Consider the following 16,649-nt stretch of genomic DNA (forward strand, 5'->3'; position numbering starts at 1 on the left):
CATACGCTGACAGTAACGCATGAACCGAGCTCGATGGCTATTGGTCTATCAGATATTTCGTTGCACGTTGGCCTCGAGACCGCCTGGTGCATGAATAACATGTGGCGTGCATGTCGGCCGCCCGGCATTTGTCCCCTCCAAATCTCCTATAAATACCACACTAGATGCTTCTAGGAAAGAGAGAATTTTCCCAATTCTCTTTATAGAATACTTATAAGCTCAGTCGCTCAGGAACCTCCGACCTCTGGTCTTGATTTCCCTAGCAATTATACCACAAGTTACACAATCACATATATGAATACCGGAGAGTATTTACAACATCACAAACGAAAATATTCATTATAGTTAATGAAAAAAAGACCCAATTTGGCAAACAATGCGTTCCTAGTTTTTTTTGTTAGAAGACATTTTTCAGATTCTTTATTTTCCATCTTTCTCTTCGATCTCTTCTTTTTTAAATTAATTTTCGGATTACTATTATTCTTACAACCACCACACCACAACACAACCACGCCATCACAACCACCATGACACCACCACCACCACCACTACCACACCACCACCACCACCACAATCACCACCAACACCACAACACAACCACGCCATCACAACCACCATGACACCACCACCACCACCACCACCACAATCACCACCAACACCACAACTACCACCACCATCACTACCACCGTGGCCATTGCCAACGCCACTAACACCACCATCACTACCACCGCAACCACCACCACCATCATCATCACCACCACTACCACACCACCACCACAACCACCACCACAACCACCACCACCTTCACCACTTATTATTATTATTATTATTACAACAAATAATACGGAGTATGTTCATTTTCAAGAAAATTAACCAAATAAAAAAACGTAATTTATTAAGTCGATTTGTAGGACCATTTTATGACACTCGAAGTGAAAATATTGCATCTGGGAGTGGAACATTGTTATTTATGGTTATGGTCATGTGCTATTCATTTGGGTGATTTCTTTTTTTTTTTTTTCCTTTTTATTTCAGTTATTTCTAATTTTGCTGGCTGATTTGGACGATATGAACAAAAAAACTTTGCTAGACTATATAAATAAATTATAAAAGCACTTTATCTTGGTCCATATGGGTTCTCCAAAGTTTTTAAAAAGATGTTATAATCTCATTAAATGAGCTTAATTGAAGTCAATGGATGCAGAATGGATTTTTAATCTTAATCCTAAATTATTAGTAAAAATAAGTAATTAATTAATTATTTGCGTGAGAACACTAGAAAATGTTGGGAAGTGAGGTTCATAAACCAAATCGAATACTGAACCGAAAACAAACTTTTTAAAATCGAATCGAACTAAAATGTTAAACCGAATAGTTTCATTTTTTTTAACCGAATTCGAAACTGAAAAAATTGAATCGGATACCGAAACACCCAACTCTAGTCACAAGATCGAACAGATACTGTCCGCATGGGTAGCTTAACTAGTCACAGGGTTGAAGTTTGGGAGTAAAGATCAAGGATCGAGTCTCACCAGCGGCAGTGAGGGAGGCTCCTTGTGCGCAGTGAGGATTTACATCCTCCCAAATGCTTTATCTTGTAAAGAATTATAAGTGTTGAAAAAAGAGATAGTTTTTTTTCTTTTTAACAAAAAAAAAAAAAAAGAAAAAAAAAAGAGAGTTAATTGTATTCTTTTTAATTTAATAATTCAAGGGTCTATTTTAGACCATTTGGATTTTTCCTTTTAACAATCGATGACTGCATTTTCCAATTTTGAATTCAAGGTATGGCATTAGCGGCCTAGCGGGTCAACTACTCAAACCACTTTGCATTGCTCAAACCAATCGCAAACGTTGATCCAACAATTAAAGCTGTCTGTCTAACATTCCACGTGTCTAATTTTAATTGGTTCCCCTCACGTGGCAGTAACAACATTAGCTGAGATAGCTTTACGCCACTTTTCTCAACAGGTATATATATACGCGCTCGCTCTAACTGAACTATTCAGCGCTCACTCTCTCCAACTGCCAAAAAGCGTACTCCGATCGATCCATAAATCTCGAGCATTTCGATTCTTCAGATCTTCGGATTTTCGCTCGGCATCTGAATTTCTGAGAGCTGAATCTTCCACCATGGAGGAGAAGAAGCGGAGGATCTTCACGCAGTGCGTGTTGCTGCTAGTCATCGCCTGCTTCGTTTCTCGCCTGCACGCTTCTTCTGATCGGGTGAGCTACATATTTGTAGATACATATGTTCGTAGTTACGTGAGTATGTGCTTGCATATATTTGGATCTGGAATTTTTTAGAAAATGATTGCGATTACTGCTGATTATAGACTTTCTACGATTCGTTCGATGATGCGTTTGATGGAAGATGGATTGTGTCTGAGAAAGAGGAGTATAAAGGTAATTTTTTCTGTTTGCATCCATGTTGTACTCTTCTGATGTTTATAGAACTTTGTTGTGTACATTAAATGCTGATCTTATATTTCATATGAGCCCTGGAAAATGCAGAGAATCAATATGTTTTACTAGTTGGTGTTTTGTACTCAATATGAAACTCTGTACACAAAGTGTAGGTGTGATGTTCTACTATAACTGCTCTGTTAGTTTAATTGCACTAAAACTATGAAGACTGAATTTAGGATTTGAATACTAAATTATTCTGACCTTTGACCAGATGTCTCTACATAAAATTTAGCATTGGAGCTAGGTAAACTTATATAATCTAAGGAGTAATAGTTAAGCAGATATTGAACAACTGAACAAAGCCATTAGAAATTAAACTTCTGGGGAACTATTTGGTGACTTGAATCAAATAATGTGTGAAATAAACATGTTGCTCAGGCAAGCTGGATGAATGGTAACCTTACATTCTCAAATGAAAGAAAAAGAATACTTAATTGCTTCATATTTTACTTGTGCTGGTATTATGCTTTATTCATTTGAGTTACAAGCCATTACAGTCTACAGACATGCCCCCCAAAGTTCATTCTTTGGTCTTTTTTATGATTTATCCTTGTTGAATGTTGTTTGGGTTCATGGTTATAGTAAAAATGGCAGTAGTACATAAAATCTAAAAGCAATTTGGTTGCAACAATATGCTTAAAAGAGCCATAAGGGTTGGTGACTTGGTGTATTTAACCTTATAAATCAAAATACCCATCCCTGTTTACATTATTTTCAAATGTTAGACGTGAGATTATAGTAAGAGCAAGTAAATTTGCTGTAATTTTGTTTTAAGTTCATTAATTACACTTTTCCTTACTCAGTACCAAATTGTGCATTTTTTCCAATTATTTTTATATGGATGTAATATTGCTCAAATTATTTAGTATTGAAAATTTATGTTGACATTTAATTGTCTCTCAGGTGTGTGGAAACACTCCAAGAGTGAGGGGCACGATGATTACGGGCTTCTTGTCAGTGAGCCAGCCAGGAAATATGCTATTGTCAAGGAGCTTGATGAGGTCGTCAACTTCAAAGATGGAACTGTTGTTCTCCAATATGAAGTTCGCCTCCAGAATGGGCTTGAATGTGGTGGTGCTTATATCAAGTACCTTCGTCCCCAGGATGCTAAGTGGTTGCCCAAAGAATTTGATAATGAATCTCCCTATTCTATTATGTTTGGACCTGATAAATGTGGACCAACTAACAAAGTTCATTTCATTTTGAAGCATAAGAACCCTAAGAGTGGGGAGTATGTCGAACATCACCTCAAGTTCCCACCCTCTGTACCTTCTGACAAACTAACCCATGTTTATACTGCAATACTGAAACCTGACAATGAAGTTCGTATCTTGGTTGATGGAGATGAGAAGAAGAAGGCTAACTTCCTCTCAGGTGACGACTTTGACCCACCACTTATCCCTTCTAAGACTATTCCTGATCCTGATGATACAAAGCCTGAGGACTGGGATGAGAGGGCAAAGATTCCAGACCCAGATGCAAAGAAGCCAGATGATTGGGATGAGAATGCACCTATGGAGATTCCAGATGAGGATGCTGTGAAGCCTGAAGGATGGTTGGATGATGAGCCTGAGGAGATTGATGACCCTGAAGCTACAAAACCTGAAGATTGGGATGATGAGGAGGATGGTGAGTGGGAGGCTCCAAAAATTGACAACCCGAAGTGTTCTGAAGGCCCTGGTTGTGGAGAGTGGAAAAGACCAACGAAGAAGAATCCTGCTTACAAGGGAAAATGGCATGCACCTCTCATTGAAAACCCCAATTACAAGGGTATTTGGAAGCCAAAGGAAATTCCAAACCCTGAATACTTTGAACTTGATAAGCCCAACTTTGAACCTATTGCAGCAGTTGGAATTGAGATATGGACAATGCAAGATGGTATCTTGTTTGACAATATCCTGATCAGCAGTGATGAGAAAGTTGCAGAATCGTACAGAAAGACTGCATGGAAGCCTAAGTTTGATATAGAGAAAGAGAAACAGAAGGCTGAGGAAGATTCATCTTCTGATGGTCTAAAAGGTTTCCAGGTAATTGTCACAGGCACTTGCTGCATTTTATTCCTCTCAACTTTATTTTATTCCTCTAGTCAATTATTCATGTGTGATTTTGCAGAAGACAGTATTTGATCTCCTATACAAGATTACAGACCTCCCCTTCTTGGGTGAACACAAGAGCAAAGTACTGGTAAGCGAGAATCTGCTAGCTTTACATTCATTGATGTTCTCTTATTACGGTAGCATTAATAGTATGGTTTCATGCACAGGATCTACTGGAGAAGGCTGAGACACAACCTAACCTCACAATAGGAATTATCATCTCCATCATTGTAGTTGTCCTCACAATTCTATTCAAGCTTCTCTTTGGTGGAAAGAAGGCAGAACCTGTGAGTGTCGTATTTCACTTTTCTCCATCCCCTTTTCTCCATCCCCGTTTACATGTGATATCTTGTGTGCACTCCCGGCTTACAATTCAATGTTATTAAATGAATGACTGTTGTTATCTGCAGGCCGCAGCTGTTAAGGAAAGCAAGAAGGGTGATGCTGCAGACAGTTCAAACGGTCAAGAAGGCACTGAAGAGAAGGAAGAGAAGGAAGAGAAGGAAGAGAAAGGGGATGGTGGAGCTGCTCCTCGCCGGAGGAACACTAGACGGGATAATTAGGATTGAAAGAAGTGGTAGAAAGAGATCGATTTTTGAAATCCTATTTGTTTTCCATGCTTGACTTTTCAGTGGATTAGCGGCCCGCAAATTTTTGATTTCCCTCGTCTCGTCTTGTTCGGAAACATGGAATGAATGTAGGGCAATGTGTAATGAGACTGTTCGGACATGATCAACGGATTATTTTTTTCACTAATATATGCCCCCGTTTCATTGCTTGTCTAATATCTATCTACTAGGTTAAGGGATTTTATTATGAATTGTTAAAATGTTAAAATATGTTTTTAAAGAAAAAACTAAATACTTGTTCTTCAATCATAATCCTATTATGATAAATTTAGTTGTTAGATTTTCAGACACATTCAGTTCCATTGCTACTAGAATTTTCAATTACATGAACAATAATAATAATAGCAGTTAATTCCATTTTTTTTTGTCTATATTTATAGGTGGTAGTACACTTTTAGTCATTTTTATTAGAACATCTACCTTTTGCCTAGTATTATTGTGGCTTAATTATTTTTTGTCATCCATCAACAAAATCGTTGACCTTAACTACAAGGGACATTTTGATCTCTTTTTTTTAAAAAAAATATCCTAATATATTTTTAAGTTTTTTTTTCTTGAAAAAATCTTTATTGGAGGACTATAATATCTTTGTATTCAAGAGCATTTAAACGAATTTGTTGATAAATGACAAAAATGGTCATGCCCCAGTAATAATAAGACTAAAAGTAATTTATATCATGGATCAGGGTCTACATAGCATTATCGATCCTGGATTGAATAACAGAGATATATAATTCATACTCGTTAGATACAGAATTTCATAACACAAAACACAAAAAATCACAACACAAGGCACATAGCATAACACATTGTGGACCTGGATTGAAAAGACGATGTACAGAATTTATACTTGAAAAGTATATAATTTCATAACACAAGACACATACACATGTTATATATTTACTTATTTTTCAAATCTGATTTAGATACATAATTAGTGTTCATAGACACATAATTTTACAACACAAGACACTAAAATTTATAACATAAGACACAATTACTAATTTGTTCCAAGTACAGAATTCATACTCTTAAGGTACAAAATTTCATAACGCAAGATACAAAAAGTCACAACACGAAACACATACTCATAAACCATGGTTCACAATGTAGTGTGAGCCCTGATCCATGATATAAGGATTTTAGACCAAATTGGGATCTTCTGAAGAAAAAAAAAAAAAGACAATATGATTGAGTTTTGGTGCGGAAAAGCCATTAGGTGATAACGTGTGGAAGCACTGTCAAGCAATTATAAATGAACCCTAAAGCATTTTCAAAATGTACGATAATTGAAAATTAGGTAGTGTCCGGTGTATTTGGAAATGCTTTACAGAACATTGATAATTGCTTGATGGTACATCCTTTCATTTTTATTAATTTTCAACCTTTGATATGCACCACCAAGCATTCTTAAAGTGCACCATCAAGCATTTACAAATACATCATCAAACATTTTCAAATGCACCAGAATTGACAATCAATGAGAATCAGATAGTGCTCGATGCATTTGGAAATGCTTTGCGGTGCATTCACATGTTTGAACGGGGCAATCTGTCCATATTTGATCTCACTCCTAATGACATTTATTTTTAACTCTAGATTAATTTAAATTTTTAAAATTAAATTATGATTCATATCCATTGGATGTTGGTGTCTTTAACCATCATGAAACTTCCATGTAACTTCTCATGTGAGTTTGTAATTGTAACTATAAATACTTAGAGAAGTGACTAAAATAAGTGAATAAGTTATATGTTAACTTTTTACTGCCTCTTTTTTCTGTGTTATCTGATGTAAACATTTAAAATATTTTTTTTAGAATAAAACATTTAGAATATTTTAGGTAGAACTTTTTACTTACACATCTTTTAAAAAAAATCTTGACATATCAATCTGAGAATTTTAAAACATATTTTTGTTTCTCATAAGTTAAATCTTAGACATCATTGCTTGTTTAGTGGAGATTTCAAACTTATAGAAACACGATCACATGGCTAAAGATGATCATTGGTTACCCTCATCATCTTCAAACACCATATTTCTCCAACAAGAACTTGAAAAAAGAATACCAAAAGAAATTAACTCTTGATTCAACATTCAATTACAAGCCATATATATAGGGAAGCCATATATATAGGGAAGGGTTCAGATGAGAATAAACTCTCATGTAAAAAGCAAGGATTGATCTTATCAACCCATTTGGATATATCAACAGTTGAGGGTTGTTAGGTATTTGATCATATGAGAACAAGTTTTTAGGAAAAAACTAAAAATCAATCTCAGTTTTACATTTGGAAAAATCATATGGACCAGATCAGATTTAAAAAAAAAAATGCGACAGTATTTTTGTAATTATCATCAACTTTACCATGCAAACTTGTACACTAAAATCTGTACTTCTCAAAATTTTTCAAGTTTGCACATTTAGTATTAAATCATTGCACTTGCAAAAAATAAAAATGCGAAAGTGCATTGTACTTAAGATTTCAATTTTAGATGTTATGACTGAGTTTTTTGTTTTATTTGGTTTAGTGGATCACATTTTACTGTTTAGAGTCTAGCATTTACGATTTAGATTTAAATTTTAGTTTTTTCATTGATTTTTTAAATATTTAGGTTTGCATATTTAGTTGTTACATATTCCATGTTTAAGTGTTTAAGTTTGCAAAGTGAAGTTGATGATATTGGTTCTTAGTTTTCTCCTGGGGGTTGTGTTCTCATGGGATCATGAGCCTATAAGGTGAATTCGGAGAACTAATCTCATTCGTTCATCTATGATGATGATGACTGAAAATTATATATATATATATATATATATATATATATATATATATATATATATATATATATATATATGGATGGTTGCAATTATGTAAGTACAATTGTACATTTGGGAATTCTTGATTGTGTATTTGGAAAATAATTGAAAGTGAATTCGAAATTTTAGGAAAATACTTAACTGTGCATTTCGAGAAGAATTTTTAGATGCACAATTACACATTACAAGATGTACAATTAAGAGTAGTTTGCAATTCTCATGTTGTGTGTGTTGACTTAATTTTTGCCAGACATATAATTGGAAGGTTAATATAAGACTAAAATTTGTACTATTACAATAATTGAGTATTTTTTTTTTATATAAAATGGTAATATATATATTAAGCAATATGAAATAAATGCCGAATACAAGTAGGAATAGTAGTGTTTCAAACTAAAAACTAGACTGAGAATCTGCAACCCTAGAAAGAGAGTTTCAAACTAAAAAACTAGACTGAGAATCTGCAACCCTAGAAAGAGAATGAACTAACACATTCACTGATCTACACATAAATCAGAAGGACACTGATCCAAAGTGTCTGACAAGGAAACAACACCCCTCAATAATACAGCCAGCATAAGAAAAATTTAGGGATGGAGTGTTCAATAGGTGGCAAACATTGAGACAATCCATCTCAGCCTAAACATGTTGCCAACCTTCATCTTTCATCCATGACAAAGCTTCTTTGACTGCTAATGCTTCCGCCGTATAAGGAGCATCAAAGCATCGTAATGGGTCATTCTTAGCAGCCAAAAAATCTCCAGTATTCGACAGAAGGATGACTCCAAAGAAAGCTTAAAAGTGTTTGATTTTGAAATTTGAAGTAATGTATCAAAAATGAAAAATACTCCGTAATATTATACTCGTGATAAAAACAGATTGCTGGTTCCATTTCAACAGATGTAACAGATTGCTGGTTCCATTTCTGGAGGCATCATCAGAAATTCAGAATCAGAATAATAAAACTGAGAGGAAATTGTGCTCAATTTTCAATTGTGATTATCTGCAATAAAATTGTAACTTGAATCTTAAGGTAACTTTAAAAAAACACTAAGCACCTGCTACAATGGATATGCTACATCAGTTATAAAAGAAGAGAATAAATACTTCTCCGGTCTAAAACATAACGAGTCAGAGCATGTATGATGTATGATGAGCAGGAACACCCCCTGCTGCGCGCACACTATTGCTGCGGTACACTTCAGTTTCCACGGCGTCAGGGTGCTGATAGGGATCAGAAGCGGCGGTCCTACCTGGGCCGCCAACTGCTGCAGCTGCAGCAGCTCGTAACGCTATGGAACTTTCCAAGGAGGATGACGGCATGTATGCGTGAATGTGAGACCCGATTCTGTCGTACAAGGCTGTATCACCATGCAACCGATATATCTGACTGTTGTGACCGAGTATATCAGCGGGATCGAGTCTGTTGTGGCTGATTATATCAGCAGGATCGAGTACCATCCCTCCATGAACCCCGGCATAAGGGCCTGTGTGTAATACAGTGTGTGTGCCTGCTGATACACCAGCGCCTGGTCCACCGGTTAGCACACCTCCACCGGTGAGCACAGCTCCGGCAGTCCCTGCTACCGAGCCGACCATACTCTCGGCTAAAGATCCTGGGCCAGGTGCATACAAAGATGGGGGAGCATAATAGCTATGCAAGTGATTTGGAACTCCATCTAAGCGCGAACGTTTTACTTCTTGGGGTTTGAACTTCTTAGATGACTCAGTTTCATCGACTTTTCTCTTTTGGATTGCTTTCTCTGTTGTTTTCTTATTTAACTCAGCAATTTCTTTCTCCAAGCCGGCAATCATCTCGTTGATTTGCCATCCAGGAAGGAGCTTTGCAGGGTCAACATTGTGACTTTCCAAACACTTGACTACTGATTTCAGACCATACAATCGCTTCTTGTTTGATTCATTCTGCAAAAGCATTATTGAACAGCTCAATTAACTTGAAACTAAAAGGAGAATGCCTATAACAAGCTTAATTTTATAATGAACAGAAGATAAGGGCTACTAACCACTGAAGCTGGGGAACCCTGTACTAACTTTTTTCTCTTGTTAGAAGATTCCTTAGATTCTCGTAAAAATGAAATCAAAAGTTTCTGAGGATTGATCTGATCCTCGATTCCACAAGTGTAGGCAGTGTCAACAGCATCAACTTCCATCTTACTCTTCACCATCCAGTCAATTACTTCTGTAAAAAAAAAAATTATACAAACAAAAATAGTTAGTCATACCACTTGGATATAACTGTTTGAATACATAAAAAGGAAAAACCATCCAGCTTATTTTGTTGGCAAGGTGAGGGAAGAAAGTCAATGTTGTCAGAGTGTACCAAACATAAACGGAAGTAGGGAGTATATGATAATCAAGAATTGGTTAGCACCAAAATCCAAATCCAAAATAATATAAAAACAATTACAAAATGGAACTTCACGTGCATCACCTGCAACTTTAAAATTCATATATCATATATGAATAATGAATAAGTATCTAAAATGAGAAGCCACTTCCAGTAGTAATAATGTCTCCAAGAAAACATCCATCCTCACACAACCACCACGCAGAAGAGCAAGAGATGGAGAAGTAGAAGGAATGGGGTCAAAAACAGATTTTAAAAAATGAGCAAAAGGAACCAGGTTTGGAAGGGGACATGAAAGAAACCCTTAAATCCCTAAGACCACTGCCGACACTAAAAGAACCAAGAGAGCAATATTAATAGATGGAGCAACAAGAGGAAGAAAGTAATGATTCAGTATTGGCCGAATCATCAATTTGGACTGTGTTTTGTAAAAAGTTATGATCTGGCATCTATCCTTTCTTTCTTTTTTTTTTTTTTCAGTATTTTAGTATTTTACTAATGTGATTTAAACATCAAACAATTAGCCCAGATTTGGATGGAATGTTTGGTGCCTGTTTGACCTATCCATGTCAGCTTATGACCTGTCCACATTAGTATCTGACCAGCCACATTTAATTATTAAAAAACTAATTAAACATAAATAAATATCTACCTATTTCCATCCCACGCCATTCGTGACTGCATGGCCACAATAATACTATCATCGGTTCCATTATTCATCTGAATCTAGGCATCAACTTATCAATTCACAAAAAGCTACTTGTTCAAAAAGAGAGATTTTACTGAATTCATATATTCTAACAAAATGTGACCTATTATTACACTAAAGAAAGGAACAGAGGTATATATCACAACATAAAACAAAAGTACCTAAGTTACAGAACAAGACTCTAAAAGTTACAACTTTCTTTTTCCACAAAAGTAAGAGTATGAATATCTTTTTTAAATCTCCTTTCAAGTATCAAAGATTTATTAAAACATCAAAGCAGAAAATTTATTTCTAGAGGCAAACTTATTTTATAAAGAAAAACAATTTAAATAGAAACATAGTGATGGGCAAAAGGTCACTATTAGCATGGCGAACTCAGGAGAGAAATATTTCAATAAGACCAAAAAGGAAAAGAAAAAAAGTTCTACACAAAAAGTTTTCCAGTAAGGACACAAAATTGCATTTTGGAAAAGCTTTTTGGAGTGTAAATAAGTAAATATAACCCTACCCCTAATGTTTTCTACACAGTGCATAGATGCATACATGGGTGTGTGTGTGGGTGTGCGCATAAATTTTTATAAAATAAGTATTTACAAACCTAAACAATTATTGAAAGGAATACTTGAGTAAGATATAGCCATGCCTTTATAACTCATAAGCTATAATAACTAACAGCTAAGTGTACCAAATATGGAGTATCATTTTACAAACAACTAAAACCATCAATTTGCTAAATGCCTAAATCAGGTTATCCTCAAACAAGACCATAAACGTGTTTTGTCAAACTCTAGGGCAATGCTATATTTGAGAAAGTTGTAAACATTGAATTAAAAATAAATAAATAAATAAAAAGAAAGGAAGGATTCAGATTGATAATTTTTTGCCAAATTGATCATTCATGCATACAATACAATTGTGAGAAAAGCATAGTTTTGAGATAAATCCCATGTTAGAATATAACATAGGTCACTTCAGGAGAATGAGGATCAGCAAAATCTACAGTTTGCACATCAAATGAAGCTTCCCTTTACTCCCAAAACAGGCAAGCATGGCATGGGAATACTTATATGATTTATGCAACTTAGCACATTTTTATTTACTGATATCATCCTTTGGACAGATCTATAATAGCACTATATCCAATTCTCATACAGAGATGTAGAACACATACACAAGCATTTAGTTTGTTTACATGGTTTCCACTGAAGCACAAATCCAGATAACATTTGTAAGTTGCATGGTGTATCATGGTTGAGACATTCAGTGGCAAAGTAATTTAGTGCTATATGTAGCCATGAAGGAATAATTATTAGCTCTCACATGATCTATGTATTTCAATGTCATCAGAAAAAGTAAAGCAGCTCTCAAGCAGTTAGACTGCTTTGACAACCTTAAATATCAGGATTCACCAACCCCACGGTGTACTACTCTATTACACACATTTTAAACCCTTGCTTGAAAATGAATTGGCACATACAGAAGTAGGATTGAGAAATATCTGCCCTGATATGATCAGTGTTTTCATTATAACTTTATCTAGAAAACTCCAATTCATGCCTGATTGGTTTGCAACAAGAATCATGTAGCTTCCCAACAAGTCATAACTTGTTATCAGATTCTTAGTATGTTGGGAGTTATAGAGCTCAAAAGCTTGAATTGGAAGTTGTCTTGGAAGTAGTACTTTCTAGTTTTTATCTTATGTATTCACTTCCCAAATTATGTTCCTTTGACAACTGTGTTATTATTAGTATATAAATAGCTTGTACCTAAGGGGGGAAATGAGGCTTGATAATATATTTTGAGGACACTGATATCTCTCTCCTTCAATCTTGTGAAGTTGAACCTTTGGATTTTCTTTTGTTATTTATGAATCCCTTTTAAATCTCGCATATAATTATGAGACAGCAATTTACTAGTCAAAGATCAGCATCAGATAGCAGATGACATGTACACAAGAACAATTTTTTTTATCTGACATCCTCTCCATTGATATCTTTAGTATCCATTATCCATACCCATTAGGAGTTTAAAACCAAGCTTCTACTTTGGTGTCCTTGTCACTGGATCCTAGGAAAATTCTCCACAATATCTCAATTCTGGCATAACTAGCTCACCAATCTAAAAAGTATAAAATTTAACTAGTACTTTGAGACTAATACTAGTTAAACAGTTAAAGCACATAAATTTATACAAAGCATATTCAAAAACCACAAGAAAACATAAACTTGGAAATAATAACAATAAAAGACATCAGAATGGAAGATAAACAAAACTTTGCTCGCATAAAGTCAAGGATGAAAGTGTACCAGGAATCTTTGTCATGAGGAAACTTGATTTCCTAAGAGCAGTTTTAATCTCCTTGGCATTACTTGATCGTAACAAATCCCTAAAATCCTCATACCTAAACAATGCTGGAATCCCAAAACACCCAACAAGCAATAGCAAACCGCGAGAATCCATTTTGCTAGCTTTCCCCAAGCCTCCTTCAGTGATCAGCCTCTTTCTCCATGCCACAGCTGCCTGCTCTGCTTCATCCTTCACAGCATTCTCAATCTCAATCCCTTGATCAATTTCCATCAACAAAAAACATTCAAGAATCAACACAGATGCCTCCCTAGCCGGGACCATGGGAGATTTCTTATCAGCAAAAGCCTTACTGCCCTGGAGAAAAAACCTTCCCGAACAGTCTAGCACGAGCCTCCCTGGATTGGGGGCAAGTTTCAATGCCTTAGGAACTTCTTCGCGCAGTTTACTGATTTCAGAGAGCTGCGAAACCATGTACTTCCGGAGCCCACGGCTGTTCATCGTTCGGCAGAGATGTTCGAGTTCCGAGCCACTAGGTTTCGGTTGATTTTCCTCAATGGGAACCGAATACGAAGCTTGATTCGCCGGAATAATCGGCAATTCCTCTTGATTAGGTTGTAGCAATTGAGGTGTAACAATGGCCGGTCCCTGTTGCACTATGGAGTCGAGGGCTGTCATAATATAATTCATATGGCCCTGTAGCTCGTTACAGCAGCGTTGGAAGGCGGAGAGCGCCGTGGAGAGTCCACGGAGACCGGCGATTGTGTCAGCGGGGCACGAAGGAGGTTGCTCTGACTGTGATTGTGGATTGGATACAGAGCCTTCGAATTGGGCGGTTAGCGGTGGCAATTGTGATTTCTCGGCTTCTGACTCCACCTTTGGCTGAGGAGGAGGCGGAGAAGTAACGCCGGCCGCGGCGGTCGCCGGTTGCGCCATGAGAATTGAAGTGAAATTTGTGAAACCGACGGGGCGTTGCCCTATTTAATGAGGCCTCAGGCGTGAAGACGTTTGATAAGAATTAAGAAACCAATTAACCAAACCCCAATTTGGTAAAATTTACATGGAAACATCTATAGGGTGTGTTTGGTTCCCACATGAGAATCATAATTAGAATCGAAATCAAATACTTGATAATGGTAATAGATTTTGGTGAAAGTATTTTACATATTTAATAGTAGAGTAAAATTGAAATGATTATTGATATTGATGTTTGGTTGTATATGACCATATAATGGAATAAATATTTTAAAAATACAAAAATAAATGTAATTGATCATAATATAATAACATCCAAAGCAACAATATAAACAAAAAAATCGTGCGTAGCCCCCGGGGTACCCCTCCCTTTCTGATGTAAAAAAAAATATTTTGACAATGACACTAAATAAACAAGTCAAATCGGTCCATTTTCAATAAATAAAAAATATTTGTTTTGAAAAATAAAATAAAAAATGACAAAGTGTCAAATTGGTCTCCTAAGTCAGGTGGATAGTGAAATTAGCCCCCTAACCGAATTTGACCTGATAAACAAGTAAATTTGGACTTAATTGAACAATTTTACCAATTTAGGGAGCTTGAATGAAGTTTTTTTCAGTTAGAATGCCTAATTACACTACCCACCCGACATAGGGGACCAATTTGACACTTTTTTCCTATTAAATTAACCCACATAATTCTTTAAAAGAGGTAATCTTATTTGTATTAATTAATTTAACTAATACCTCTAGATTTAATACCATTTAACATAAATCTAAACGGAGGCCTATTTGTGATTAAAAAAAAAAATTGAAAGTCAAGGTACATGTTTTGGCCGAATTGAAAGTCAAGTACTACCAGAAGACCATTTGTGGTATTAACTCCAATTAAATCTATCAATTTGTGATTTTAGGTCCAAGAATCTGTTAAATACCAGTAATAACAACTAACGGGTGAGTGTCTTAGCAAGTTTGTGATGTTATGTTGGGGACTTTGGTGCAGTAGGAATGACTGTGTGTGGAAAGGGGCTAATTTTTACAACCGCGCATTTGTGGTGCATGCAGCGTTATCATTTTGGAGAAATTGGAAGCAGGTCAATGAGTTGAGCGATACATACATACTGCCTAGTAATGTGGTGGATCAATGGAAACCTCCAATCCATGGTCGGTTGAAGTTGAATACGAATGTGGCATTAGATGGATCCAGCTCGGTAATGGGACTTGGTTGGATTATTAAAGATGATGCTGGACGATTTATTGCTGCAAAGTCTGAGTCCATTGTTGGGGTCTTCAATGTTAAAGAAGCCGAGGCAGTAAGCATACGTGAAGCACTTAGTTGGTTGAAGGGGTTGGGCTACGGTGATGTGGACGTTGAAACTAATTCCCAACTCGTATTTCATGCATTATCTTCTGATTCGTTTAGTTCCTCGTTTTGTCTTATTATTGATGATATCAAAGAAACTACTTCTCAGATTCATGATGTAGTCTTTTAATTTGTTAGGCGATCTGCGAATCGTGCTGCCCATGAGCTTGCTAAGGGAGCCGTTTCTGAGTCCGGTTGCGGGGAGTGGTTGGACTCTCCTCCTTTCTTCATTTTGATTTCTGATTTAATGCATTAAGTTTTTATCCTTAAAAAAAATAAAAATAAATAAAAAAAAGTAAGATCACACATGGCAATTGACTTGACAATTTTAAAAATAAATAATAATAAAATATTAATTTAAAAAAATGATAGCTATGACCAATGACTATGGCTGCCATTTAACCTTTTTTTTTTATAAATAAATTATTGCCCCCTTCTTCGTCGGAGACTGACAAAGAAGGAGGATTCTTCTTCCCTTCTTCCCTCCTTCGTCTCCATTGGAGGCGAAGAATGAGGGAAGAACAAGATGACAACCATGGACGTCGGTCATGATTGTCATTTAATATTTTTTTAAAATAAATTATCACACGACACTTTTTTTTCTCCTTCGTTTGAAGGAGGCAAGAAGAAAATGGCATGTCATGGTTGTCATCTTTTTTAATTTAATATTAATATTTTATTATTATTTGTTTTTATAAAATGTCAAATCAGCTGTCAGATATGATTTTACATGCTATTACTAGTAATTAATTGATCATTTGATAGGTCAAAATTGTCTTACCAAGTAAACAAAGAAAATTTTTTTTTTTATGAAAAATAAAATACCAATGTTTGGCAAAGAAAACTCTTTCCTAGGAATGTTTGGCAAAGAAAACATCTTTTTTAATTCCTTTGAAAAATGAATTCCATGAACTAAACAAGA

At 35.7% G+C, this 16,649-nt stretch overlaps 3 protein-coding genes across 3 annotated transcripts; 2 read left to right on the top strand and 1 right to left on the bottom strand.

Moving 5' to 3' along the window:
• The first annotated feature begins 1,995 nt into the window (after positions 1 to 1,995).
• Positions 1,996 to 5,347, top strand: LOC116032559 (calnexin homolog 1-like). The gene is made up of 6 exons (XM_031275188.1): positions 1,996 to 2,223; positions 2,334 to 2,403; positions 3,370 to 4,493; positions 4,579 to 4,650; positions 4,730 to 4,849; positions 4,973 to 5,347. Exons 1-6 carry the CDS (start codon positions 2,131 to 2,133, stop codon positions 5,123 to 5,125), a joined length of 1,632 nt encoding a protein of 543 aa, XP_031131048.1. The 5' UTR covers positions 1,996 to 2,130; the 3' UTR covers positions 5,126 to 5,347.
• A 3,628-nt stretch (positions 5,348 to 8,975) lies between these two features.
• Positions 8,976 to 14,385, bottom strand: LOC116032554 (protein FRIGIDA). Its single transcript, XM_031275177.1, has 3 exons — positions 13,393 to 14,385; positions 10,034 to 10,209; positions 8,976 to 9,932 (listed from the first exon to the last, which is right to left on the bottom strand). The coding sequence occupies exons 1-3, from the start codon at positions 14,324 to 14,326 to the stop codon at positions 9,141 to 9,143; spliced, it is 1,902 nt and encodes a 633-aa protein (XP_031131037.1). The 5' UTR covers positions 14,327 to 14,385; the 3' UTR covers positions 8,976 to 9,140.
• Positions 14,386 to 15,341: 956 nt separating this feature from the next.
• LOC116033287 lies at positions 15,342 to 15,857 on the top strand. Its single transcript, XM_031276039.1, has one exon. The coding sequence runs from the start codon at positions 15,342 to 15,344 to the stop codon at positions 15,855 to 15,857; it is 516 nt and encodes a 171-aa protein (XP_031131899.1).
• Positions 15,858 to 16,649: the final 792 nt, after the last annotated feature.

Source organism: Ipomoea triloba, chromosome 10 (genome assembly GCF_003576645.1).
Source record: "Ipomoea triloba cultivar NCNSP0323 chromosome 10, ASM357664v1".
Classification (NCBI taxonomy): Eukaryota; Viridiplantae; Streptophyta; class Magnoliopsida; order Solanales; family Convolvulaceae; genus Ipomoea; species Ipomoea triloba.